Here is a 27615-nt window from a genome sequence, read left to right as displayed (position 1 = left end):
CCGACCCAGCCACGGTGAAATAGCACTTCTGTACTGAACTCACCCAGCCCGACCGACCCAGCCACGGTGAAATAGCACTTCTGTACTGAACTCACCCAGCCCGACCGACCCAGCCACGGTGAAATAGCACTTCTGTACTGAACTCACCCAGCCCGACCGACCCAGCCACGGTGAAATAGACCTTCTGTACTGAACTCACCCAGCCCGACCGACCCAGCCACAGTGAAATAGCACTTCTGTACTGAACTCACCCAGCCCGACCGACCCAGCCACGGTGAAATAGAAATCTGTACTAGTGAAAGCCACGCCTCCGTCGTGGTCAAAACAGTATAGTCGTGTGGCCCGGGCGGCTGGCGTTAGCCGTCTGGGCACCGTGGCTGGTAATCCAGTCTGGCAGTGTGCCGTGGGTTCGACTCCCGATCCCGACGGCCTTTACTGCGTGTCACCCCCCCATCTCTCTCCCACCATTTCCTGTCAGCCTACTGTATACCTATCCCTCTAAAATAAAATAAATCATGAGCTACGTCAAAAGTTATTTAACAGATGTCAAAATATAGATCTGATGTGGTTAAGTGATGCAGAGCGACTGAGATGGATTTTCGAACAGAAGCTATTTGCATTACCAGAATATATAGAGAAAGCTTGGGACATGCGGACAAAGAAATGTGATGTATTTTATTTTTATGTTTTTGTTTATTTCTGTTCTGTTTTTGTTTTTATCAAATACTTGGTGTAGCTTCTGTGTGGGAAGTGAACGTGATATTGTTTATTTATGTTGTTGGTGTCTTATAATCCCGTAAGGGATGGTTCTTAACGACAAGACACGAAAATGAAGATGAATTAATTAATTAATTAATTAATTAATTAATTAATAATTCATTCATTCATTCATTCATAAAGACGAAAGCCAAAAAAAAAACGGAAAAAAAACAGTAGTCGTGTAATATGTACATATCTTTTGGGGGTTTCTAGGCATGTATACATGTACGGAATTGCAATTCCGTGGCTATTTCGCCGTATTTCCGTGAGACGGGGTGGTTTGGGATGGGCATTTTCTTTTCTCATCTCCCCTCATCCCCCTTTTGTCTTGACCTCCCTCTCTCTCGTGGGCTCTTTGTTCCCTCAGCGGGGCCGTCGAGTCCACACTCGTTAGGCGACGAGCCGCCCGACCGCGGGTTCTTCATCCGCATGAAGTCGACGCTCACCAAGCGAGGTCTCCACGTCAAGTCTTCTGGATACAAAGTACGAGTGTGTACACACGATTGAGTGAGCTGGTGATGACCCAAATATATACTGAGAAACAGAACGTATAGAATCATTGGGCCTGGAGGCAAGGAACGCCACGCGGTCCCGTACGGCAGTGGTCCTCCAATATGTGTTCACGTCTAAGGATAGTCTATAGATCAGTGCAGGTTCTCTAAACCTTTTTCATGTCAAGGACCCCCAAATTTACACTTAATTAGCCCCGCGGTGGACCCCCCCCCCATTTGAAGAGACATGCCATGCAGGGACCCCCATAAGAGAAGATTTTTGCGGCTCTAGCAGTGATTCTCAACCAGTTTCATTTCAAGGACCCTCAGTTTGACCCCCATTTAACCCATTTTGACCTGAGATCAGATTCTAAATCCTGACAGTTTTCTGAAAAAGCTATGTTTCTATGTCAGTCGTTCTTCGATTTTACAAAAATAGCAGACCTACAAGCTCATAGCGCGCCACTCGGTGGCGCGCTACGAGCTTGTAGATCTGCTATTTTTCAATAGCTAAAGCATAGCATAATGCTAACACCAAAAGGGGTTCCCGCTCAAAATGGGTTAATGGCATTTCTATCTGTGGGACCCCAATTTACGGTACATATTAATTACCCCATCAGAGAAGATTTGTATTATTAATAATCAGTGGTGGAAAGTAACTAAGTACATTTACTTAAGTACAATTTTGAGGTATGTTTTCTTTACTTGAGTATTTCCGATTTCCAGTACTTTTACTTCTACTCCACTACATTTATTTGAAAACTTTATGTTACTAGAGTTACTTTGTAGATTTTGATTATTATTACAAAACCACTTCAACCCTACTCTATATAGATTTCGGCCGTTTGAAAATAGCCGATCTACAAGCTCACAATGCGTGTGCGACGCATTGGCACTTCAAGTACATTTTGATGGCAATACTTTTGTACTTTTACTCAAATACATTTAGAATTATTTACTTGTAAGGCCTCACTCAGACCTTTACAACAGATTGCTGTATGCTTGCTGTATACAAAGGGTGTGACACAGCTTGCCCCAATGCATTTCCAATGGGAGTCACATGGTCTGACACAACACTTGTGTTGTGTGAGGGGGAGGGGCGCAGTCGAAACACAGCCGAAAGCCATACAACAGCTTGTAGTCCAAAATGTTGTATCAAACCATATGACTTCCATTGGAAATGCATTGGGGCCGCCATGACACTCACAACATTCATAAAACAAGCATGCATCAATATTTTAAAGGTGTGAGTGAGGCCTAACAGAGCATTTCTACCTATGCAGTATTGATACTTCTACTTAAGTAAAACAACTGAGTACTTTTTCCCACCACTGCCCGTAAGAGAAGATTTATATTAAAAAAAAAATTAAAAAAAATTAAACTCAGGTTTAATCAGGGCCTAAAGGTTGACCACTGCTGCACGGTACGGTATGGTCAAGGTACAGTCTTAAGGTCCTCCTCTCTGTCTTCTCCACATGACAGGTGATCCACGTGACGGGACGGATCCGCTGCCGCCCAGCCCTGGTCCCGGGCAACCCCCGCTCGGTGCGTCGGCCAATGGGCTTGGTGGCGCTGGCTCACACGCTCCCGCCCTCCACCCTCAACGAGGTCCGCATGGAGAGCCAGATGTTTGTCTTCAGGGTCAACATGGACTTGCAGGTCACGTACTGTGAGAACAGGTGCGGGCGATTAAGACAGTTTGATGCTTTTTAAAACTGTTTAAGTGCCAGGGACGTTAAGACGAGCTGAATCTAATTATGCACTGATTGCCAGGGACGACAGGACGAGTAAAATGATGACATGCACATGACATGCACAATAGAATTACATTTTCTTTATTTTATTTATAATGGGCTTCGGTGGCACCCAAGACCAAAACTGGTGTCCACCAGGTGGCGCTGAAAGAGTTGTATTTTATCCCAGATTGGAGAATGAGCTTGCATGTGCACAGCACCAATGTACCGGAGAACTCGCCGGTTTTATACCAACTCGCGGCAGCGAAAAGTGGAGAGAAACACGTTTCAATGTCTTCATCGTTATGCTAACATGCTGTCTTCATCAGTGTAGTGTAGTATGTCAAACACACATGATGTTATGGTTCATTTACAAAGTGATCACATTATTTTGTGCAATTATATGGTCAGCTGGTAATGATAAAAAGGTATCAGGTATGTGAATAATGATGGTACCAATGATATTTCAGGATATTGTTTGCTAATGAATTACATTGTTTCGGTACTTAGCATTCCTACTTCATCTAGTGTAAACTCTAAACAACTGTCCTCTCGTTCTCTCAATTCAATGTCATTTAAAACCCATTTTAGGCGGGAACCCCTTTTGGTGTTTTAAACATTATTAAACATAATATAACATTATTATATTAGTTAGAATGTAGCTATTGAAAAATAGCAGATCTACAAGCTCATAGCGCGCCACTGAGTGGCGCGCTACGAGCTTGTATGTCTGCTATTCTTGATAAATTGTGAAAATATTTATTTCAGAAAACTGGAGGATTTAGAAGATTTTTTTTTAATTTCGAGGTCAGGTCTTGGGTTAAATAAAGGTGAAGTAAAACTAAAATGCACTAAACCGGCGAGTTATCCGTATACCCACGAGAGTGTGTCCATGACACTTTTTATGCCCCGGGATTTTTCAAAATGTAGGCGCTAAGAGTGCCCAGCAGATGAGGGAGATTTTACTCTGAAAAGCCGCCTGCCATGTCCCCCCCCCCCCACAAAAAAAATGTGAGGTTGACATTACTACCTGGCTGGCGCTAATAAGTCTGATCTCTCTCTAGAAGCGTTTATATTCCAAAACGTGATGCATGATGAAGTCACAAATTAAGAACAGAACTTCAGCGTTCTGTTCAAAACCATGTTGGACAGCGATTTGTCTGGGCCGTAAACCAGGAAGTGAATGGCTGCGCTCGCACAAAACAGCTCTGGGACGGTCGAGCAAGGCGGCGCCTAGCAACGGCCGCTGTCAAAAAATGGATGTATATCTATATAGGACATTTTGACCACTTTTTAACATAGCGCATCATTTTGTACACATTTTCTCCAATCTAGAAACACTGATTACAAGTATATTTCCGACTATTTGACTTTAACCCATTTTGACCTGAGATCAGATTCTAAAAATGTCTTCTACATCCTGACAGTTTTCTGAAAAAGCTATGTTTCTATGTCAGTCGTTCTTCGACTTTTCAAAATTTCAATAGCTAAAGCATAACATAATGCTAACACCAAAAGGGGTTCCCGCCCAAAATGGGTTAAAGAAAATACCCCAAAAATAGATTTATCTTTTCACTTTTTTTGCCATGTATTATTAATCTCCATTGTGGCTGCCATGCTCTAGGAATGAAAAAATATTGTTCCACTTCATGACGTCTTTGAAGAGATAGTTCACCCCCAAAATGGCTCTTTTTCTATCGATTAGAACGATTACTCACCCCATGGAGACTTGAATCCATGGATATTTTGTTTGTTTTTGTCACATTCCTAAGCCAATCATTTGATGACCAGCAGTCCCTATATGGAGACTCTTCCATTTGTACACTTTGTCACTTGTTGGAGTTAAATGCAGGGATCGCTACTGACCATTTGTTTGCCCTACACGTGATATGTTTATATGGACAGTGTGTACTGTGCGTATATATATATATGCCTATAGCGGCGGTACACTGTACACGGTGAAATGAACACAGAGGATTTCCTGGAGTATGTGTTGCTGTAGGCATGAACACGTGTGGAAGCCACCCTTTAAAAGTTCACTTGAAACAGAATTATTGTCATGATATATCTGTCTAAGTGTCTATGAGGTGAACGACCCTGGAGTCGTTTTTATGTGCAATGGTGTATTAACTTTGTATTTAGGGTTTCTTCCTGGAGGCTGAACCCTTGACAGTCAAACGGGCCAATGAAATAAACAGTAATATAGTGACACCACACTATCAGCCCCTCCCCTAACCCCTCCCCCTTTATCATACAACTACAGCTGTGGGTGAGGCTTCAGTTCAGGTGGATCACCACCCATCAACACCCACCAGGCAAACCAGGCATACTTAATGAACTGGTGGGCGTGCCCACATAAAAGCAACAAATACTGTACAAATACTGTACACCTTATATTATAATAATGCCTGATAATCATGTTTAAGGGTGGAAAAGAATCGTGGCACTCCATCTTTAATTAAGTGCATAATATGACCACCGGGTATGTGATCTTTAATGTTCTTTTTGGGACTCAAAGTACAGTATATGATTAATTTCCCCTGTGTTGCAGGATCTCGGAGTACATGGACCTGACCCCAGCCGAGGTGGTGGGTCACACCTGTTACCACTTTGTTTACGTAGAAGACCTGGACAACCTCCGACAGAGCCACGAAGACCGTGAGTCCATCCTGGTCTCTGTTAAAGGCCTCTATTCATACAGTCATACTTAGAGTTTTACGTGATAAGGTGACCACCGAAACGGAATACAAAACAACTCGCCCCTTTACCAACTCGCCCCGGGCGTACAGCCGGCGGAACATTGATTGTGTATACGTAGGTGTGAAGCTATACATCAAACTAATCGATTTAATCAGTCGATAATTACAATTGATAATTGATCGATTCATGAATTGATCGATTCATAATTGATCCTTATTTTGGGGCATCGTGTCATTATGAGTGAAAACGTCCAAGAACTTTCCAAACCAATGGAAATGTACAAGCTGCTCCGTCTATGTCTGTATGACCCACATGTGCAATGAAGCATACAATACTGCTTTAGTGGTTATTCGATTCGTAAATATCTGAAAACATGTATATTTATAATAAAAAAAAGCTGCTTCTTGATTAATCATAAGTAAATAGAACATACTAAATAGAGTATAGAACAATGGGTAATAAAATGAAGGACGGTTGCAGCCCTAGAGCTGATTCCACTCCTCTCTGCAGCACTGTGTGTGTGTGTGTGTGTGTGTGTGTGTGTGTGTGTGTGTGTGTGTGTGTGTGTGTGTGTGTGTGTGTGTGTGTGTGTGTGTGTGTGTGTGTGTGTGTGTGTGTGTGTGTGTGTGTGTGTGTGTGTGTGTGTACGCCGCTTCTCCCCTTTTGCTCTCCTTCTTAAATTATGTTCTCCGTGTCAACCCCCCCCCCCCCCACCTCCCCACACACCCTGCCCCCCCCCCCCCCCCCCCCCCCAATCCATCAATGTCTTCTAAATCATGACAGTTTCCTGAAAAACCTAAGTTTCTATGTCAGTGGTTCTCAAACTATTTCATGGTCAAGGACCCCAAAAATGTTTTTTAATTGGCCCGCCGACCCCCATCTGAAAATATGTTGTTCCAGGGACCCCCCCCCCCCCCCCCACCCACCCAGCAACAAAGGCACGCTATGAGCTTGTAGGTCTGCTATTTTGGAAAAATCGAAGAACGACTGACATAGAAAACTGTCAGGATTTAGAAGACAATTTTAGAATCTGATCTCAGGTCAAAATGGGTTAAGTTAAAAACGTTCGCTGTAGTAAAAGAATATATATTGAAATATTTGCACACATTTTCACGATAAAAAAGCAGATCTACAGCTATTTTATGTCACTCTCTTATGCCTCTTCTTCTCCCCTTTTGCTCTGCTTCTTTTCTCCCTGTCCGCCCCCCACCCCCCCATCCCCCCCATCCCCCCCCCCCATCCCCCCCCACCCACCCCACCCACCCACCCACCCACCCGCCCCACCATGCAGTGCTGAGGAAGGGCCAGGTGGTGACAGGTTACTACCGCTGGCTCCAGAGGAGAGGCGGCTACCTGTGGATCCAGTCCTGCGCCACCGTCTCCATCAACCACAAAGCCCCGCACGAGCGCAACGTCATCTGGGTCAACTACGTTTGCAGGTCAGTCCACGCACAGTATAAATTAAGGGCCAGTGCATATAAGGGAGGAGTTTCACTCAGAACGGGTTATTCTGGCTGCCATTTTCCTGCCTACCCAGTAGGCTAGTAGGCTATAGTAGTATAGAGCGTCGCAGTCCCGGCCCCTGTCATGACGACGCCAGGCCCAGGAAATTATTCCCAATGCATTTTTCCCATAGACATTTCTATTAGTATTTATTTAAAGACGGTTACGCCGCGGACAAAGCCAACTCGAGTTGTGACAACTCATGACAACAAACACAATATTTTGGACCAAACAAATAATTACAAAGAAGAAAAACAACAAAAAAAGTGTTGTAACCTGCCGTTTTTTTCTTCTTTCTAATTATTTGTTCGGCCCAAAAAATGGTGTTTGTTGTCATGAGTTGTCACGACTCGAGTTGGCTTTGTCCGCGGCGTGAACGTCTTTAAATAAATACTTTCTGAAATGTCTATGAGGAAAATGAACGGAGAATCATTTCCTGGGCCATGGTAGGGGGCGGGACTGTGACGCTCTATAGGCTGCTAGGCTATATTTTCCAGCCTCACTGTGGAGACATATACCGTTGTAGATATAAAATTAAATAAACACTGTATGGTTTGGGTGTCAGATGACAAAATAACATAACCTTGATCCACAACAGTAATGGGTCTGCCCTGTCCGTTTTTATACTCTTGACTTGTCCATTCCACCGCGGGCCGTCAGAATTATGCTTCCATTGTAGCCTTGCAAGTGCGTCGTTGACTGTCGGAGATATCAAATAATTAAATACACGCTGTATGGTTTTTGATTTGGGTGTCAGCTGACAAAATAACATAACCTTCAGCAACATTCCCAAACACATGTATGCTCTGCTCTCTACCTGTCCTCAAACGAGCATGACGGTGTAATCAAAATAATAATGGTCAGATCGCATACAGACAGATTATTTATTTACTGCGGAGAGAACACATGTTTGACTGATCACTCGTCACTAGGGTTTAATATTTTCCCGGATTTGGCTCATTTTAATTCCCGGGAATTTGCGGACCTTTTCCCGGGCTCCCGCGGGAATTCCCGTCAGAAAAAAAAGAAAAGAAGTGCCCACCAAAATGCATTTATATGTATAGATACTTCATATGTTCAATAGAATAGTGATATTTTTTGGTTTAAAACGTTTTATTTGAACGAAATATGAACATATAGCCTACAATAAAAGTATTACATTAAAATATTAATAATGTTATAGGCCTACTACGCTATTCAGAAAAAGGGACACAGGAGTTTGCACTAATGTGACTGTCGAAGCACGGGGAAAAAACGACCTCACGTCTTTCACATAGATACCTTAGCCATGGTCTTTCACCCTTTGAGCATGCAGCCATGCAGTGGGTCCCCTTCTCCGCTGCAGAGAATGTGATCATCCCGCTTTGTACTTTATGAAAAGTCCGATTGGGTGTTAAATTAGCCAGCACGTCCAGTGCACAGCACACTGATTATTAGAGAGAGAGAGCGAGAGCGAGAGAGATAGAGAGAGGGAGAGAGAGAGAGAGAGAGAGAGAGAGAAAGACGCTGCGTGCTGGTGGTTATTATAAAACAAATTGTAGCCTACTCATCTTTGTTTGTGTTCCGTTTCACGTTATTGCTGCACACATGCAGGCAAAAGCAAAAAGGGGTTTAGAAGTGACAATGTCCATCACAGGGACAGGAAACTCCTCGCTCAGTCGCTCCGTCCGTAATACACACAATTCTCACAGAGTGACTGATTAGGCTAATGATTGACAGGTGCAGCAGCTTTGAGAGCGTGCCTGAAGATGTCTGTCAGACATTCATATTTTGCTAAAGTGTATATAAACTCTGTAGGCCTATCTGATTAATTGCGGGAGGATGCAGGATTCGCGGGGTCCCACTGATTTCATCTTGACCGGCCGGCGGCCGTGCCTGCCCGCCCGCAGGTAGGCTATTTAAATACCGCCCGCGCCGCAAACATTTACATTGGGTCCCGCTGGCTCCAGTTCCCGTTGCAGGCTTGCAGCCCTCGAGTGTAATCCATAATTCCATATAAATATCATCTAACATGTTTGAAAATGATGGGAGGGTTCAGATTGAACATTTGATCACTCATAGATAAGGGGAAAGAACGCGCACTGTGTGAAAACTCCAATAGTGTAATTTCCCTACAAGAAAAAAAAAAAACTCCGGGACAACGGGTCCCGAAGAAATTTCCGGGCGGGAAATTGCGTGCCCTATAACCGGGAGGACCGAAATCCCGGGATCCCGGCATTAAACCCTACTCGTCACTCTCGTGGTGTTTTCCCCCTCTCCCTGGTTCCGTAAGGCTATGTCCACATCGATGTCTTCTCGTCAAGTAAGATGTAAACATTGAGAACTGTTTTGACGTGAGGTGAGGGGAGGGGAGGCGGCTATCACATCAGAACACCCGAACATTTTCTAACGGCGAATAATAATAACTCTCCGGTTCGGTCTCTATCCTTCTATTACTCTATGGCTTGCTCCAAGCGTGCCACCCCTCTATAGACCAGAGAGCACGCTGGCTGGTCCAGGCTAGTGGCACAGCACGTGACGTAGACATGTCTGTAAAACAACTGCCCTTTCCTCCAGACCATGAATGCAGCATTTCCTATTCCTATCCGAACGCAACATTCAGGAGAATTGGCGTTTTTTTCCCCAAACTCTCCTGAACTCACCACGCAGCATTTCCGCATTGAGAGAGATTTGTCCTGTGTAGAAATCCACGTCGTATACGCCTTCAAATCTTCAATAGCTTCAGTACACCTGCGGGTCACGCCCCGACAATAGCTGCGCCGCTTTGAGAGCTTGTAGATTCCGCTATTTCTTTAATCTAAAAGTGCCCTTTTAGATAATTTCAGCCCCTGCCTCTCTAGCATTCTCTGCACGTCCCCGGTCAGTGGAACCGTGAGGCAGTGGCACCCCGCACAGGCCGGCTCCGTGACCTATATATAACCCACGCACACACATGCGTGCTGCGTGGTGCACGCCACGTACGCATCCATGCTTACTGCATGGTGAACGGGGCGATTGTAATTGAATGCTCGCCCCGTAGTGATTTTCTCTCATTGTACGCATTACGACAATATTAAAGGGTTTAGTTCACCCCAAAACATTACTTTTTTTTCCTCCTATCGATTACTCCCCATGGAGACTTGAATTCATGGATATTTATTTTTTTATTGTTGTTGCATTCCTAAGCCAAACATCTACTGACCGCCGTGACCGGTGTGTGTGTGTGTGTGTGTGTGTGTGTGTGTGTGTGTGTGTGTGTGTGTGTGTGTGTGTGTGTGTGTGTGTGTGTGTGTGTGTGTGTGTGTGTGTGTGTGCGTGCGTGCGTGCGTGCGTGCGTGCGTGCGTGCGTGCGTGCGTGCGTGCGTGCGTGCGTGCGTGCGTGCGTGCGTGCGTGCGTGCGTGCGTGCGTGCGTGCGTGCGTGCGTGCCACACACACACTTCTGCATATACCATCTCAGAGCTGCGGGCTATTAGCCTGGTTAATAAACCAGACCGAATCAGCCGTTGGCAAAAAAAAGTTGCCTACCAGCGGATTACGGTCTGGCGAGGCTCAGTAGCACGCCTCTTTCCTACAGCAGAGAACAGGTCGGACCAATCGGGACACGGTATGCAATATAGGCGGGCTTTGGTACAGTGACGTTCAATGCTTGAGACTTTTGACTGACAGTAGCTCTGACCAATTGCGTCAAAGAGAAAATGTTCCCCGGTAAATGAAATCCAAGTGGAGCCAGCCCAGACTGATATACCGCGACACGTGTTGTGTGATATTAGTCTGGCTTATTAGCCAGGCTAGCGGGCTATAGGTGCAGGCTATGTGTCTTTATATTTGCCAGCCTAGGGCATATGCACAGACTGGTTGTTAGAGGGTTCCAACAACTTGGGATGCCCAAAAACGAGGGAAAAAGGCTGGCAAAGTATTGTGGTGTCTCTGCTATATTTGGTAGCCGTCATATATGACGGAGACGCTGTTACTTATACCCATAGAGTACTGAGTGACATACCTTGAAAGCACATGCCATGATTTTGTAAGTGTAACTCCAACGCACCTATAATTATTTGTGTCCTTGTATGCATCTCCTTTGTGGACATAAATAAATGGTTAAAATGTGCGTGCGTGCGTGCGTGCGTGCGTGCGTGCGTGCGTGCGTGCGTGCGTGCGTGCGGTGCGTGCGTGCGTGCGTGCGTGCGTGCGTGCGTGCGTGCGTGCGTGCGTGCGTGCGTGCGTGCGTGCGTGCGCGTGACGCATGGAGAGTCCTCCCCTGTGGAGAGAACCGTGCTGACAGAGCTCAGAGCTCGTCCGTTCTGGTCAAAAGAACAGCTGTGTGTCTGTGTGTTTGTTCGCTCACCGCCGCGGCTGTCCAACAAGTCCGTGTCGTCCATTTGTATAAAGTATGCCACCGATCAGGTCCACCGCATGTAAGGTTCACACTATTGTTCTGCCCGCATCAACGTCGTAAAGAGTAGATCGTTACACACAGAACAGTTATGTGTAATTAATAATACATATAACAATAATGACAATGTCTCGTGAGACCTCAATTACCCACATTAATCCCAGCATCGCTATTCATTTTCATAATGGACGATCGTTTGGCAAACAATGACAGATGGCAATGCATATAATTGAATTGTAATGTTGCTGCTGCTGCTGTTGCTTTACTCCAGGGGTGTTCAACGGGTGGTCCGTGGGACCACTGGTGGTCCGTGGAAAATGTGCAAAATGTGTTAATTTTTTTAAGCCATTTTGGGCGGGAACCCCTTTTGGTGTTAGCATTATGTTATGCTTTAGCTATTGAAAAATATTTTTGAAAAATAGTTACAATTCTGGCGCAAATATTTGAATATATGTACTGTATTCTTTCAGAGCGAACGTTTTGAAATCAAATCTATGCTTCTGGGGGGGGTCCCTGGAACAACATATTTTCAGATGGGGGTCGGCGGCCAATTACATATATTCTTGGGGTGCAGTACTTAGTTTAGACAGTACTTGGTTTAGACTAGCTATTGGTTAGAGACCAGTCATTAGTCCTACAACTACAACCTATCTCAAACCCTCACCCTAACCCTAACCTCCCACGGGGCAGCACACCTAAACCTAACCTTAACCCCTAACCTCCCACGGGGCAGCACACCTAAACCTAACCTTAACCCCTAACCTCCCACGGGGCAGCACACCTAAACCTAACCTTAACCCCTAACCTCCCACGGGGCAGCACACCTAAACCTAACCTTAACCCATGTCTAACCAATGACTAGTATAAACATACTTCTGGGGGTCCTTGCCATGAAAATGTTTGAGAACCACTGAAAACCTTTTCAGAAGACTTCAGTTTCATGGTCAGTATCATGGTCAGTATCATGGTCAGTAGCATGGTCAGTATCATGGTCAGTATCATGGTCAGTATCATGGTCAGTAGCATGGTCAGTATCATGGTCAGTATCATGGTCAGTATCATGGTCAGTATCATGGTCAGTAGCATGGTCAGTATCATGGTCAGTATCATGGTCAGTATCATGGTCAGTAGCATGGTCAGTATCATGGTCACTATCATGGTCAGTATAATGTCAGTATAATGGTCAGTATAATGTCAGTATCATGGTCACTATCATGGTCAGTAGCATGGTCACTATCATGGTCAGTATAATGTCAGTATAATGGTCAGTATAATGTCAGTATCATGGTCACTATCATGGTCACTATCATGGTCAGTATCATGGTCAGTATCATGTCAGTATCATGTCAGTATCATGTCAGTATCATGGTCAGTTTCATGGTCAGTATCATGTCAGTATCATGTCAGTATCATGGTCAGTATCATGTCAGTATCATGTCAGTATCATGTCAGTATCATGACAGTATCATGGTCAGTATCATGGTCAGTATCATGGTCAGTATCATGTCAAATCATGTCAGTATCATGTCAGTATCATGGTCAGTGTCATGGTCACTATCATGGTCACTATCATGGTCAGTATCATGGTCAGTATCATGGTCAGTATCATGTCAGTATCATGGTCAGTGTCATGGTCACTATCATGGTCAGTATCATGGTCAGTATCATGGTCAGTATCATGTCAAATCATGTCAGTATCATGGTCAGTATCATGGTCAGTGTCATGGTCAGTGTCATGGTCACTATCATGGTCACTATCATGGTCAGTATCATGGTCAGTATCATGGTCAGTATCATGGTCAGTATCATGTCAAATCATGTCAGTATCATGTCAGTATCATGGTCAGTGTCATGGTCACTATCATGGTCAGTAGCATGGTCAGTATCATGTCAGTATCATGGTCAGTATCATGGTCAGTATCATGTCAGTATCATGGTCAGTATCATGGTCAGTATCATGTCAGTATCATGTCAGTATCATGGTCAGTATCATGGTCAGTATCATGGTCAGTATCATGTCAGTATCATGGTCAGTATCATGGTCAGTATCATGTCAGTATCATGGTCAGTATCATGGTCAGTATCATGTCAGTATCATGGTCAGTATCATGTCAGTATCATGGTCAGTATCATGTCAGTATCATGTCAGTATTTCGTGCTCAGACACACCCAGCCACCCAGCCACCCACACACATAGTCACTTAAGGAAGTGGTTGCACCACTTAAAAATCGAAGAACGACAATACATAGAAACATAGCTTTTTCAGAAAACTGTCAGCAAGACATTTTTAGAATCGTTCCCAGGTCAAAATGGGTTAAGTGGTTCAAGTTTGACTAAAAGAACAGAGTTTCGTGGAGCGTCTTTCTTACAATTAAGTGTGTAATAGTCTTAGTATAGTATTAATGGCTTGCTTTGTTCTCTCTGGATGGATTACATGAACAGCTTTGTCTAACAGCTTTGTTCTTTCACTATGCAGACACAAATAACAACCTTGTAACACGCACGCACACACGCACGCACGCACGCACACACACACACACACACACACACACACACACACACACACACACACACACACACACACACACACACACACACACACACACACACACACACACACACACACACACACACACAGCGTGACACGGAAGCGTGCACACATGTAGTGCACGTGAGAGAGGTGTTGGATAAAAACAAGAGGAGTGGGCTGCATTTCAATGCTAATTGGACCGAAGCTATGTAATTACTACAAATGGATGTCAGAATTTTGGGGGCTGAATGGTGTTTTAGTTAATTAGTGCTGTAATTACAAGAGCTCATTAACTGATCCAACTGCCTCTTCCGTGTTGGGGGGGGGTGGGGGGGGGCTGCTGGGGGGAGTAGAGTGTGCTGTGGAGTGGTGCGTGTGTAGGTGTGTGTGTGTGTGTGTGTGTGTGTGTGTGCGTGAGTGCGTGCGTGCGTGCGTGCGTGCGTGTTATCAGGTTGTGTTCGAGTCTGTGTTTTTTCGTGTGTGTTAAGGGCTGTTGTTTTGATTGGTTAGGGGCGTATTGGGCGGAGTCTAATATAGACAAAGAGTTGGGCTGATTCTTTGTTTTAGAGCTACTTATTAAACTGAGTTATTAACATTATTTCTACCAATATGTACAGTGTATAATGTATATTATAGTATAGAACTAGCACATCTCCAGTGTCAGAGGTGATCTCCCCGTTCTTCAACATTTTGACCCCATGGCGTCAGGGAGGCTTCATCGCTGACCGCTTAACCCATTTTGGACGGGAAGAGCGGGAAGGGAACCCCTGTTGGTGTTTTAAGCATAATGTTATACTTTAGCTATAACATTATTTAGCTAACTCACTTGGCAAATATACCAAGTGCCGCGCTACGAGCTTGTCTGCTATTTTTGAAAAGTTGTGAAAATGTAGTGCAAATCTTTGAATATATATTCTTTCACAACAAACGTTTTATACTCATATCTTTGCTTCTGGTGGGGTCCCTGGAACAACACATTTTCAGATGGGAGTCCACGGCCAAATACAGATAATTCTGTGGGTCCTTGACGTGAAAAAGGTTGAGCACCGCTGACATAGAAACATTGGTTTTTCAGAAAACTGTCATGATTTAGAAGACATTTGTAGAATCGAGCTCAGGTCTAAATCGGTTAAATAATCAAGTAATTTGAAGCCGATGGGATAGTGTTTCTCAACAAGGGACAGTACAGATTAAAATAAGATAAAGGAGCATGTAAATTAGAACAAATACTCCCACCTTTGATACAAAAAACACAGCTTATTTAAAGCCCAGGCAAGACCTAGCTGTTATATTAGACATCATTGGGATATACAATGTTAAATAAATATGTTTTGAAATTGGACTTAAAAACAGCGATGGTTGGGGATTTCCTAATGTAAGCTGGAATATAGTTCCAGGTTTTTGGTGCATAATAGTGAAATGCTGCTTCACCACGTTTTGTTCCAACTATCGGGTGAACAATTGGTAGGCCAGCCCGTTCTAGAGGGTTCTAATGGCGACACTATAGCGTTGAATCCCGTTGTAACATTCTATCTCAATGGGATAGTTCCAATGTTTGGAACTATAGCCCATAGCACCCCGCTTTGCGGCGATATCAAAGTGTGTCGCCACTCTCTTACTAGATTACTCTGTGTGGAACTATGCACGCACACACTACACAGCTGCTTCCAATTCAGTGTTTTACCCGTGACGTGAGCGCCCCCCTCCAGAAATATACCTCCGGGTCCTACTTTTGTGTCGCTTTTGTGTCCCCAGGCATAGAGTTATACAGTACTGTGTCCCTGAGACGAAAACAACCACGAAAGTCTCATTTTACCGCTTTCCTTGCAACAACAAAGCTACTGGTCTCCCAAATCTGGCTGTGACAGGCCGTCTGCCCCACACTGAATACTATCGCCATTTTATTTCATTGTGTCAACTAAATCCTCATTAATGCAAACTAGATTCGACATACTCAACCCTGCACACGTTCTAAATATGCCCCCGAAAAATGTACTGAGCAAATGGACTGTTACCACCTTCAATAATGATGATAATAATAGTCTTTATTGTCTCCACATCATATATTTTCTTCACATCATTTCACAAGTTGTGTGTATAAAGATCTTACACCACTGATCTGTCTTCCTTCCGGTGTTGCAGTCGGACGGAGTTGCCCGACACTCCTCTGGATCTGCTGCAGCTTCCAGAGGGCCTGAGAGCGGAGCGGCTTCGCGTCAGCTCCTCCCCCTCCAACCTGTCCACACAGGGCCGCGGTAAGGACCCCGCCCACTGTCACCTCGCCATGCAAAACCCCTGCTTAACGTTTAAGCCATTATAATATATGTGGCTCTTTTTGATACAGAGACAGTCATGGCGGCAAGACTGACTAACTGTTCAGGATAGGAGAAAAACATATTTCTTTTTTTAATAAGTTAATAGCACAGGCAGACTCTTCACATACTAGAGCATGTCTGAAATAAATGTCAGAGCTGAAATCGATATGTAAATATGAAATAAATGCTTAAACATGTAGTTAGGTGTAATGTTAAGAGTCCACAAAAGTGAACCTTTTTCAAGCCTGTTTTCTCAACTCGTTGTTTTCTGCAAGACATTACTCTATAAGCCATATCTCCAAAACTGGTGGGTCAAACTGAACAACCAATATGTCAATTTGAAGCTATGATTCCCTGCTTTCACATGACATTAAAAAAACGAAAAAAATAAATAAAAAATCAATGACTTAGCCTCAGTCAGAAGCGGACACACACACACACACACACACACACACACACACACACACACACACACACACACACACACACACACACACACAGTATATATATATATATATATATATATCGATATATGGATCGATCGAGGCTAATCGTTTTAGTCGATTATAAAATAAATCAATTGCATTTCTTCTTCTTTTTTGCTTTCACCTTTATTTTATATATTTTATGGAGGGACAGACAGTAGGCTGACAGGAAATGGGGAGAGAGATGGGGGAAGACAGTAAAGGCCGTCGGGATCGGGAGTCGAACCCGCGGCACACTGCCAGACTGGATTACCAGCCAAGGTGCCTGGACCCCTGAGCCATGGCCCAGGCCATCAATTGCATTTTTATATAATCCTATATTAAAATTGGCTACTGGGACATAACCGCCATAAACAAACCCGATTTGGCAGTGGTTTCCAACCAGTGGTCCAGGGAGTCGGACCACCAGTTGTTCCAAGTGGTCCCCAGCTAAATGATGGAGAGTTGGTAACCAAATTGTGGACAAAATAATTATAGTCTTTGGTATGAGAGGCTAAATGTCATCAAATGGTAGTACGTGGCTCAAATACAGAATAAATAATGGGCCGCCTTGATGTGAAAAGTGTTGAAACCCACTGCGGTACGGCCATATATATACAGGCATGTCACTATGACTCGGACACCAATATATAGACATATCTGGAGCTCCGGTTATCCAGAGCCAGAGCCTTAGATATAGACAGAGTTACGCAAACTGCGTTCACTTCATGGGGCTTCAGTCCAATGGCGGCTCTCCTACATAGACTTCTATTGGTCACTTCATGGGGCTTCAGTCCAATGGCGGCTCTCCTACATAGACTTCTATTGAGAATGGGGACAACAAATAGGGACAAGTCCTGGACCGGAAGTATAGGCAGAAATGCATTGGACTCAGGCAACAACCCTGCTTTAATGATCTTAGATTTTGTAGTAATAGTACAACATAAACATTAAAGAGACTTTAGTTGTTACTGTACAATACTTTAAAACAGTTGTCATGTTGCACGCATGCTTAAAATAGCTCTTATTTGCGCCGCCCTCGTTGAAAACAATGTATTTCCAACTCCAGCTTGTCCCCAGGCTCGAGCGCTCGGTTTCTGCTCCCTCAATATCGTAACTCTTCTATTAGATGCCACATATCTGACCATGTGCACATACTGTACGGGACAACTTCAAACTCGGCTCGACGGCGCTGCCCGCCGTCGAGTCGTTTGGATACGCGGTTGAACAAAGATATACAAAGATATGCCCTAAACGCATCCAACACACGATCATCTTCTCTCTTCCTCCGCAGGTTCCCAGTCCATGAAGGGCTCTGTGAGCAAAAACGACAGCGAGCCCAAAGGCCGAGAGACGTACAACCCGGTCGCCGTCCAGTCAGACGAGAGGAGGAAGCGCCCGCTGCGGCCCGACCCCGAAGGCGTTCCCCCCGAAACGCGGCGCCGGCTGGAGGAGTTCCGGCAGACGGAGGAGAGCGTGTCGGCCTCCTCGGACCTGGCCAGCGACAGCGAGGAGGACGAGGAGAGGGAGTGGGGCCATGAGGGCGAGGAGAGCGAGAGGGTGAAACAGGAAGAGGGAGGGAGCGGGGTCAAGCGAGGCGGCGGCGGAGGAGGAGGAGAGTCCCCCGCCAGGAGGGAACAACGGGCGGGCCGGGTCCATAACGGCCGGGCCGTTATCCAGCAGCTGAAGAGCGTGGTGAGCCCGTCCTCTCTGTCCGCCACGGCCAGCATCAAGACCGAACAGGAAGCCCTGGCCCCCGGGGGGCGCTGGGGAGCGCACACGCAGACGCCCGCGTCGCACACCGCCTCGCACACCACCCAGACGCAGCCCTCGCACGCGCACACCCCTTCCGGCAGCCTCAACGGCGACAGCCCCACCACGCCCATGCCCGACTCCTCGTCCAGCAGCGAGGCCCCGCCGAAGGGCCTCTTCACCCCGCCGTCTCCGGCCCTGTCCCCCGCCATGTCCGTGTCGTCCCCGCTGCCCCGCGAGGAGAGGGCCACGTCGTGCCACGTCAGCCGGAACGGCGGCGGAGGCGCGCCCGGTCCGGACTTTGAGCTGCTCCAGAGGTTGGCCGCGGGCGGCGCGGCGGGGCGGGTCCTCTTCCACCCGCTGGCCTTCGGCCCCCAGGGGCCCCAGAGCCTCTACGCCCCCAGCACCATCCGCTACGCGCCGCCCGAGCTGCCCCCTTCCCACCACCACTCGGTCGGACACGACGGGCTGCAGCTGCGCTCGGACCACCACAAGGGTCCGCCGCCCACCTTCTTCCCCCACCTCCAGAGGCTGGCGGGCCTGCCGCCCTTCAGCGGATTCTCCCCCTCGGACAATCCCTTTTCCTCCAGCCTCCCCTTCTGTATGAACGGTTTGAGAGGAGCTGCTGGCTCCGAAGAGGACTGAGGAGACGCCGAAGATGCGAGAGAGAGAGAGAGAGAGAGAGAGAGAGAGAGGGGAGGGGGCAGGAGCAACGAGAGGAAAACGAGGGACCGAATGACAGACAGAGAGAGAGAGAGAGAGAGACATTAGAAAAGGAGACAAGCGTCAAGACGTCGAGCCTCTGAGGACAATGATAATTGGACGACGAGTTGGAAAAACAGCAATCTAAAATGTGTGACAGGTCTGGTCACATAAGAAATATGTCATGTCTGACCTTCATGGACAGGTGACAGCAAACTGTGAGGGAGAACGGACGCGTGGACACTAGACACCGTCCCCCGGAGACGTGTCCCCTCTCTCTCTCTCTCTCTCTCTCTCTCTCTCTCTCTCTAGAACAATAATTAACTCTACTCTCTGTTTTTTTTGTCTCTGTGACTGTGTTGATTTCTGTGTCTCTTCCACTCAGAGAAGCCATATATTGTACATAGGAACAGAACCATACAGTACACCCCCCCGCAGCTCCCACAAGCCTCTCCGTCATCCCCGCTAATCCCACGTCTGCGGAGAGAGAGAGAGAGAGAGAGAGAGAGAGAGAGAGAAGAGAGAGAGAGAGAGAGAGAGAGAGAGAGAGAGAGAGGGAGGGGCGGTCTCGCCCCTCGTGGGGATGGAATGAGTTTGAAAAAGTGAAAGGGAGTTTTGTTATTGCAGTATTATTGAAGTCATCTCTTATGCTGTGTCGAAAGGTATGGACGGTTAATTCGTTGGGTTTCCCCTAGCGTTTTTTTTGTACAATTGTGGGCTCAAAAAAGATGGACTAAAGATAATTCCATGATATTCACGAGTCAGCCATAATTAAAGCACACTATTGAAGACAAATAAATATGACTAATGTAGTCCCAGACATTCCATTATTTGTGGGGGGAAAAAGCAATGAACAGGAGAACAAGTACAAGCATTTCCGTTAGTGTTTTGATTGTCAAGTTATTTTAACTGAGCCAAGAAATTTGACTATAAACTGTATGACGGTATCCTGAGATTGTGGTTGTTTATGAAAGCCATATTCCTGTTTTTCTTTTCTTTTTAATGTTGTATCTTTACTTTTTATTTTATTTTCATTTTGCTACTGAAGATTTGACTCGTTGCAGATGAAAGAGTTGGAAGAGAAGAAGTCTGGACAGGCAATATATCATTAATGGTGTTCTGGGTGCACAGTTTAGTCCAGACGCCTTTTATATTATTCTTTTTAAAGAAAATAATCCTGTAAAAAATATGTTTTTAGGAGGGAAAGTCGACACACAGTAAAATCCTCAGTGTTAATGTATCCATTTGTATAACTCTGAGAGGCGTATACATGTACAGTTGGGTGCCACCGATATTGTCCCTTATCATTTGACCCATTTAGGCCTGACCTCAAAATTTTAAAAAATCCTTCTAAATCCTCCAGTTTTCTGAAATAAATATTTTCACGATTTTTCAAAAATAGCAGACCTACAAAGCTCGTAGCGCGCCACTCGGTGGCGCGCGCTTGTAGATCTGCTATTTTTCAATAGCTAAATTATAACATAATGTTTAAAACACCAAAAGGGGTTCCCGCCCAAAATGGGTTAACTGTCCTTTTGCGCAGATCACGCAAACCTCAGCAAAAAGAAAAGGACAATATCGATGGCCTCCAACTGTAACTAAATTGACTTGTTAGGGTCCGTTTGGTTAGATTTGTAAACTCAGGATTTTACAGTGTAGGAAAAAGGGAGCATAATGTTGTTTTTAATTATCCTCTGTGTGTTTGTTTGAGCACTTATGAAATCTGTTCTGATTAGGAACTCAAAGCACTTCATCACTTATTGTTCCCCGTGTGGTAACGTTACTGTAAAACAGAAATTAATACAGAGTGGTCACTAACACCGCAGCCTGACCACAGAATGTAGTTTAATGGTCATCTTTTTTTCTTTTTTTTTAAGGGGCATTCCACTCATTTTCAACATTTTACTATGTCATTAATATACCTTAGAGCTGTTGTGTGGAAATAATAAAAAAGTCCCCCCCATTCTGTGTTTCCTAGAACTGCAATTATGAAAAAAATCATTAACATGGTCATCAAGATGTGTTTCACCATGTTAATGATTTTTTTCAGACCTCTAGTTCTAGGAAACACAGAATGGGGGGGACTTTTTATTATTTCCACACAACAGCTCTAAGGTATATTAATGACATAGTAAAATGTTGAAAATGAGTGGAATGCCCCTTTAAGAACCTCCCATACAAGCATGTATGTGGTCAGTCTAATTAACCACTTGAACCCCAGTATCCATATTCTGGTTGCCCAAAAAAATAGGCAACTGAACTGACAAGCTCACAATGCATTGCAAAGCAACGCGGTGTGAGCTTGTAGATCGGCTATTTCTTTTACGGCAAAAAGGGATTTGGTGTGGCGTGAAAAAAGAGCGTACCAAGTACAGTTGCAATTCAGGTCCGTTTTACTAAGTATATAGAGGGTTTAAGTGGTAAACTATACGGTAGTTTTGTCCACATGTGGTCGTTAAAAAAAGGAGACCGGTATTGGTCAATAAAGATGAACTTCACTGATAGTCAATTTAAATGTCTTTGTTTTTGTTTTAAAGCCTTTTAAATTGTTGTCCTTCAATTGCTGATCATAATTAGAATTGAAAATGTGAACATATATAAATTGGGGTTATTTTGTATTGTAAAAAAGGGGGGTGGGGGAGGGGTGAAGAACTGAAATTCATCTGTTTTTTATTGTTTGAGAATTATCATGGTAATTATACCACGATGATGACAAAACAGAAAATATTCACCTCAAAGTATACATTGTTCAAAAAATATTGTCTCCTGCCTTGCAATGTAATATAAGTTCACGGGAGCACCTCTGAATCTTTACGACAAGTTGTTTTCTGAGCGAAGGGTTCAGTTTGTTCTATTTTTAATGGCATAGAGCCGATGTACACGACACACTCATAATGTAGCTGTCTCATACCGGGGTGTGTACGGTACGCACACGTTGTTTCCGGAGTGTGTGTGCGTGTGTGTGTGTGTGTGTGCGTGTGTGTGTGTGTGTGTGTGTGTGTGTGTGTGTGTGTGTGTGTGTGTGCCACACGCACACCTGCGTGCGCACGTGTGTGTGTGCACGCCTGCGTGCGTGAGTGTGAGAGAGAGTATATGTGAATCTGTGTTCTTGTGTGTTTTATGTTCAGATATAAAGCTAATCTCTTTTCCATCACTGTGAATCTAACATATTCTCTCGTCATTGTGAATATTCCATCCTCCTCTTCAAATGAAAAAAAAATGAAGCAATGTAAACAGAATAAAAAAAATAAACAGTGATACAGATAACAATAAAATATTCCACTAGAGGAACACAACTGTAAGTTCTCTTTTCTCTTGACTTTGCTTTTTTAAGGCTGCCACACACGATATTAAAACCATATTTTATGTGAACTATCAACTATCAATTCACATGCCGCCGTGTTCTCCCCCTCATGTTACAATCGATTGATTGAAAGATGATTGATTGATTGATTGATTGATTGATTGAAAGATGTATTCATTGGAGAATTACAGTACATTTCAAGCACAACTCAATACAAAAACTGTTAACTTTGGCCGACACCATAAAGCATTACACTTGTTTACAATAGGGTCCACCATGTTCAATTCATCATAACATTTAGAGACGTACAAATATACACTTCTATATAGCCAAAAACAGGGCTAAACGATATTTTATGTGAACTATATCAACTATCAATTCACATGTGTGGGTATTATCACACGGAAAGATGAAATGACCTACCTATAGGTTCCATCCTGGAGGCAAATCTTTCCGGTGATAAAATGGCCACCAACGTAATCAAAAAAGTCAACCAAAGAACAAGATTCCTGTACAGGATCTCCTCACTGGTCAACAAAAACACATTGGAAGACCCTGAGCCCTCGTATACAAGGTTTCTACGACTATGCATGCAACTCCTGGTACCACAGCACCACAAAGGCCCTTAAAACAAGGCTCCAGACTTCCCAAAACAAACTGGTCAGGCTCCTACTTGGCCTCGCTCCCCGAACCCACCTCACCCCTGCCCACTTTGACAGGCTGGAATGGCTTAGGGTTGACGACAGAGTACAGCATCTTGCAATGGGTCTCGTCGACAAGATTCGATACTCCACCAAGATACCCATGTACCTGTCTAAATACTTCCTTAATGTCAACGAAGTCCACACCCACAACACCAGAGGGAGTTCAACAAACCATGTGCAACCCAGATTCGGCACAAACAAGGGACTAAATTATGTTCACTCTTACGCCCTACCAACAGTCATTAAGATGAATCCCTTGACTCCTTCAAAACCGCTCTCAAAGGGCACCTACGGACGGCTGCAATTCGAAACTGGCCCCCGTAAATGATGATTTACTGTTCTTTGGCTATATAGAAGTGTATATTTGTACGTCTCTAAATGTTATGATGAATTGAACAAGGTGGACCCTGTTGTAAACAAGTGTAGTGCTTTATTGGGTCGTCCACTCACTGTTAACAGTCTTTGTATTTGAGTTGTGCTTGAAATGTACTTTAATTCTGCAAACTGTTAATAAATACTTAAATCAATCAACCAATTCCGCCGTGTTTTCCCCCTCATGTTACAATCATTGTTAAAGATACAATTTTTGGGACACAATTATTAAGACAGGGAAAAGAACAGCATCATCTACAAATTGGTCTAATCATAAAACTGAATACAGCAGTATAATATAATAAGGGTAATAATAATAATAATAATAATAATAATAATCATAATAATCATCATAATAGGCTAATAATAATAATAGCCTAATGGAAACAACTTAATAAGCTCAATAATTTGCTTGCACGGTGTCGTAGAATGTCTTCTGAACTTGAGAACGAAAAAGCCTGAGGAAATGTTTCAAATGTAAGACGTTGGATAGAATTAAAAGCAGCTGAGGGTTGGCTGAATTAAGTGACCCGTGGAATGATGCAGAGACGACTGACTGACTGTCTGGCTATTAGGCCATGTTGGATGATAATGATAAAACAACATTACATTTCTCTCTCTTATAAATGGCTCTGGAAAATTAAGACAAAAGCACAAAGTGTGCGTGCGTGTCTGCGTGCGTGGTGTGCGTGCGTGCGTGGTGTGTGTGTGTGTGTGTGCGTGCGTGCGTGTGTGTGTGTGTGCGTGCATGCATGTGTGTGTGTGTTGTCTGAAGCGGCCCCGGGGAGGGGCTCTGACATTGAAGACGGGTTAAATCCTGTTTTACATTCAAGTGGCAGGCCGCGCTTCATTAGAGTGAGGATCATTCCTTCTCAACACCAAAGGAAGCGCATACTAAACAGAAACACACAGCAGTTGTTGGGGAGAAAACGCCGGCGTACGTGCACTGAAGACCGCATGGCCCAAAAGACCGATTCATAGCAGGCCTATCTATACATATTATTAGGCTAGATGTAGGCTACAGTGTGTGTGTGTGTGTATGTGTCGACACACACTGTGTGTTGGGCCTGCCTGACGACGAGTTATTGTTGTTGTCGGCAAGCGCCAACATAATGCGTCATGGTGTCGTCCACAGTTAACAGTTTTTGTATTGAGTTTGTGCTTGAAATGTAAAATAAAGCCGATCTACAAAGTCACATGTGTATTTAAATAAATACATTTTCAGGTGACAAAAATAAATGTCAGCCAATCAGGAGAGTACCCTTTATGAGCTTCATTCCAGTCAGCCAATCAGGAGAGTACCCTTTATCGCTTCCAATAACTTGAATGGTTTAATCTGTAATCCTGACTTGAGTTATTGTTCTCTATCCCGATTGGATAAAACTGGTATCCCGACCTGATACCTGCATTTTCTGTTTAATAACGAGCTGATGGCATGGAGACAGAGTGGAGACTGTTACTGCACAAACACTCCATGAATAGGCCTACTATCAGAATATAGAGTTAACATTAGCTTATTCTATTCTAACCAAAGACAATCACTTACCCTTATATACATTTAGTCTAGGTACCCATGGCTTTTATTTTCGTTCACCCTACCTTTAAATTGTGTTCAATATTGTACTACGTGCGTGTGCGTGTGCATGTGTGTGTGTGCACGTGCGCTCATGTGTGTGTGTGCGCACGCGCAAGCACATGCGTGTATGGAGCAAAAAAAAAAAAAAAAAAGGACAGAAAAGGGTAGAAAAAAACGTGAGAACGAGGTTATGATTCTTTTAATATCTCAACATTCCCGATGTCACCCCCAGCTGCCCACTGCTGATAGCCTTTACCTAGTGATAGCAAAGGAAGGACTGGCTCGCATGGTTGCGATAACGTATACGTGTGTGTGTGTGCGTGCGCGCGCTTTGGCACAACTGTCCTCCCTGCCTCCTACCTGAGCCTGTCATTGACGCACCCATATATGCCCCCTCTGTCAGTGACTCTGACGGCTTATCTTGCCCCTTGAATTGGAGTCACAGTCCCGGGGGAAATACCTGAGCACATGTAAATGCAGTTGAAAAGAGTGAAGAAATATGGCTAGGAATAATGGAGAGGGATGAATGGGGGCTCAAAGACAGCTCTCTCTCTCCATATCTTCTATCCCTTCACCTTTTTTTCTCTCTCTCTTTTGCGGTCTGCCTTTCTATTTCCATCTCCTCTCCCCGTCATCTTCCTCTGCTCGACACTTTTCTCCTTGAACGCACACCGACCAACCATCTCCGTCCAACGCCACTGCGCCTGTCTCCCATCCTCGCTCCTTTCCTTCTCAAACTTTACCCCAGTCGGGAGGAAGAGAAGGGAAGGTTGATCCTCTGGTGTTGATGGCGTTCTCTAGTCTCGGCAGGCCTTCTGATCCGTGCTCGTGGCATTTAACACCTGAGAGCAGACGAGCAATCTCTTAAGCCATTTTGACCTGGGAACGATTCTGCAAATGTCTTCTAAATCCTGAAAAGCTATGTTTTTCTATGTCAGTCGTTCTCAAACACTTTGTCACTTTTCACGATTCTTCAAAAATAGCAGACCTACAAGCTCGTAGCGCGGCACTCGGTGGCGCGCTACGAGCTTGTAGATCTGCTATTTTTCAATAGCTAAAGCATTACATAATGCAACACCAAAAGGGGTTCCCGCCCAAAACGGGTTAAAGTCTCAAAACAACACGAAGGTTACGGCTACAGGGTTGAGGCTCTGGTCTCGAATAAGGCTTCGATGGAAGCCTAATTTATATACATACTATCGTGTCAATGCCGGTACGATGAGTTCTGCTTTTGGCAGGAGACACCGTCGTCGTGTGAGTGAGTAGAAAGTAAAGACCTCGCATTTGTTTGTGCACAGACCCAAGGGGGCCACGGGCTTGGGAGTATGGCCTGCTTGCAGACTGGAGTGGGTTGCTTGCTATAGCTTGCCTAGGGGTCTGGGGCGTAGATGGTGTTTGTCAGGGAGGGCGCGTCTCCTGCCTCTGGGCGCCCTGCCCTTTAGACGCGCCAGGCCCCGGGAGCCTCCTGCATGCCAAGCAGACCTGTGCAGTCAGACGCAGCCACGGTGGTGGTTGGGGGGGAGGCGGGGGGGTTGTGAGGAGGAGGACTTGAGGGCGAGGGGGGTGGGAGAGGATCTAACCCATTTTGACCTGAGATCAGATTCTAAAAATGTCTTCTAAATCCGTTTTCTAAAAAAGCTATGTTTCTATGTCAGTCGTTCTTCGATTTTTCAAAAATAGCAGATCTACAAGCTCATAGCGCGCCACTCGGTGGCGCGCTATGAGCTTGTAGATCTGCTATTTTTCAATAGCTAAAGCATAACATAATGCTAACACCAAAAGGGGTTCCCGCCCAAAATGGGCTAAAGGAGGAGAGGAGAGGACTCGGGGAGGAGGTGCAAGGAGAAGATGAGGAGGAGGAGGAGGGGATGCATTGGTCACACTGCAGCACCCACTCAGGACACACCCTGCATGAAGAAGGACAACCGCACTGAGACGCCTCGGGAATCGACGAGAGGACGACTGGAAGGAAGGAAGGAAGGAAAGGAGTTCGGCGGAGAGAGACAGAGGGGAGAGATAACGGATCGAGATAGAGAAACAGAGGCCGACTCCGAGGTGAGATTAAACGGCAACCTTGTCGATGACTTGAGAGATATACCTGGGACCCTCGCCCTAACCCAGTCAGTGATAGTTATCACCAACAACCCCACGACACACACACACACACACACACACACACACACACACACACACACACACACACACACACACACACACACACACACACACACACACACACACACACACACACACACACACACACACACACACACACACACACACACACACACACACAGCTCAAGAATACAGCTCACACACCACATCCAATACGATAA

General features: G+C 45.0%; 1 protein-coding gene across 1 annotated transcript in view; it reads left to right on the top strand.

The window, feature by feature from the left end:
* The window catches only part of npas1 (neuronal PAS domain protein 1), a gene marked incomplete at both ends in the record, with an annotated part of 72950 nt that extends 53684 nt beyond the window's left edge, over positions 1–19266 (top strand). Inside the window, 6 exons of the mRNA XM_079514448.1 lie at positions 1127–1242; positions 2733–2929; positions 5535–5641; positions 6975–7122; positions 16233–16345; positions 18164–19266. Coding sequence (XP_079370574.1) covers positions 1127–1242; positions 2733–2929; positions 5535–5641; positions 6975–7122; positions 16233–16345; positions 18164–19266 — 1784 coding nt within the window. The remainder of the gene's footprint in view (positions 1–1126; positions 1243–2732; positions 2930–5534; positions 5642–6974; positions 7123–16232; positions 16346–18163) is intronic.
* Positions 19267–27615: the final 8349 nt, after the last annotated feature.

This window comes from Electrona antarctica (genome assembly GCF_951216825.1).
Source record: "Electrona antarctica genome assembly, chromosome: 11".
Taxonomy (NCBI): domain Eukaryota; kingdom Metazoa; phylum Chordata; class Actinopteri; order Myctophiformes; family Myctophidae; genus Electrona; species Electrona antarctica.
This window is presented reverse-complemented; position numbering and strand designations above follow the sequence as displayed.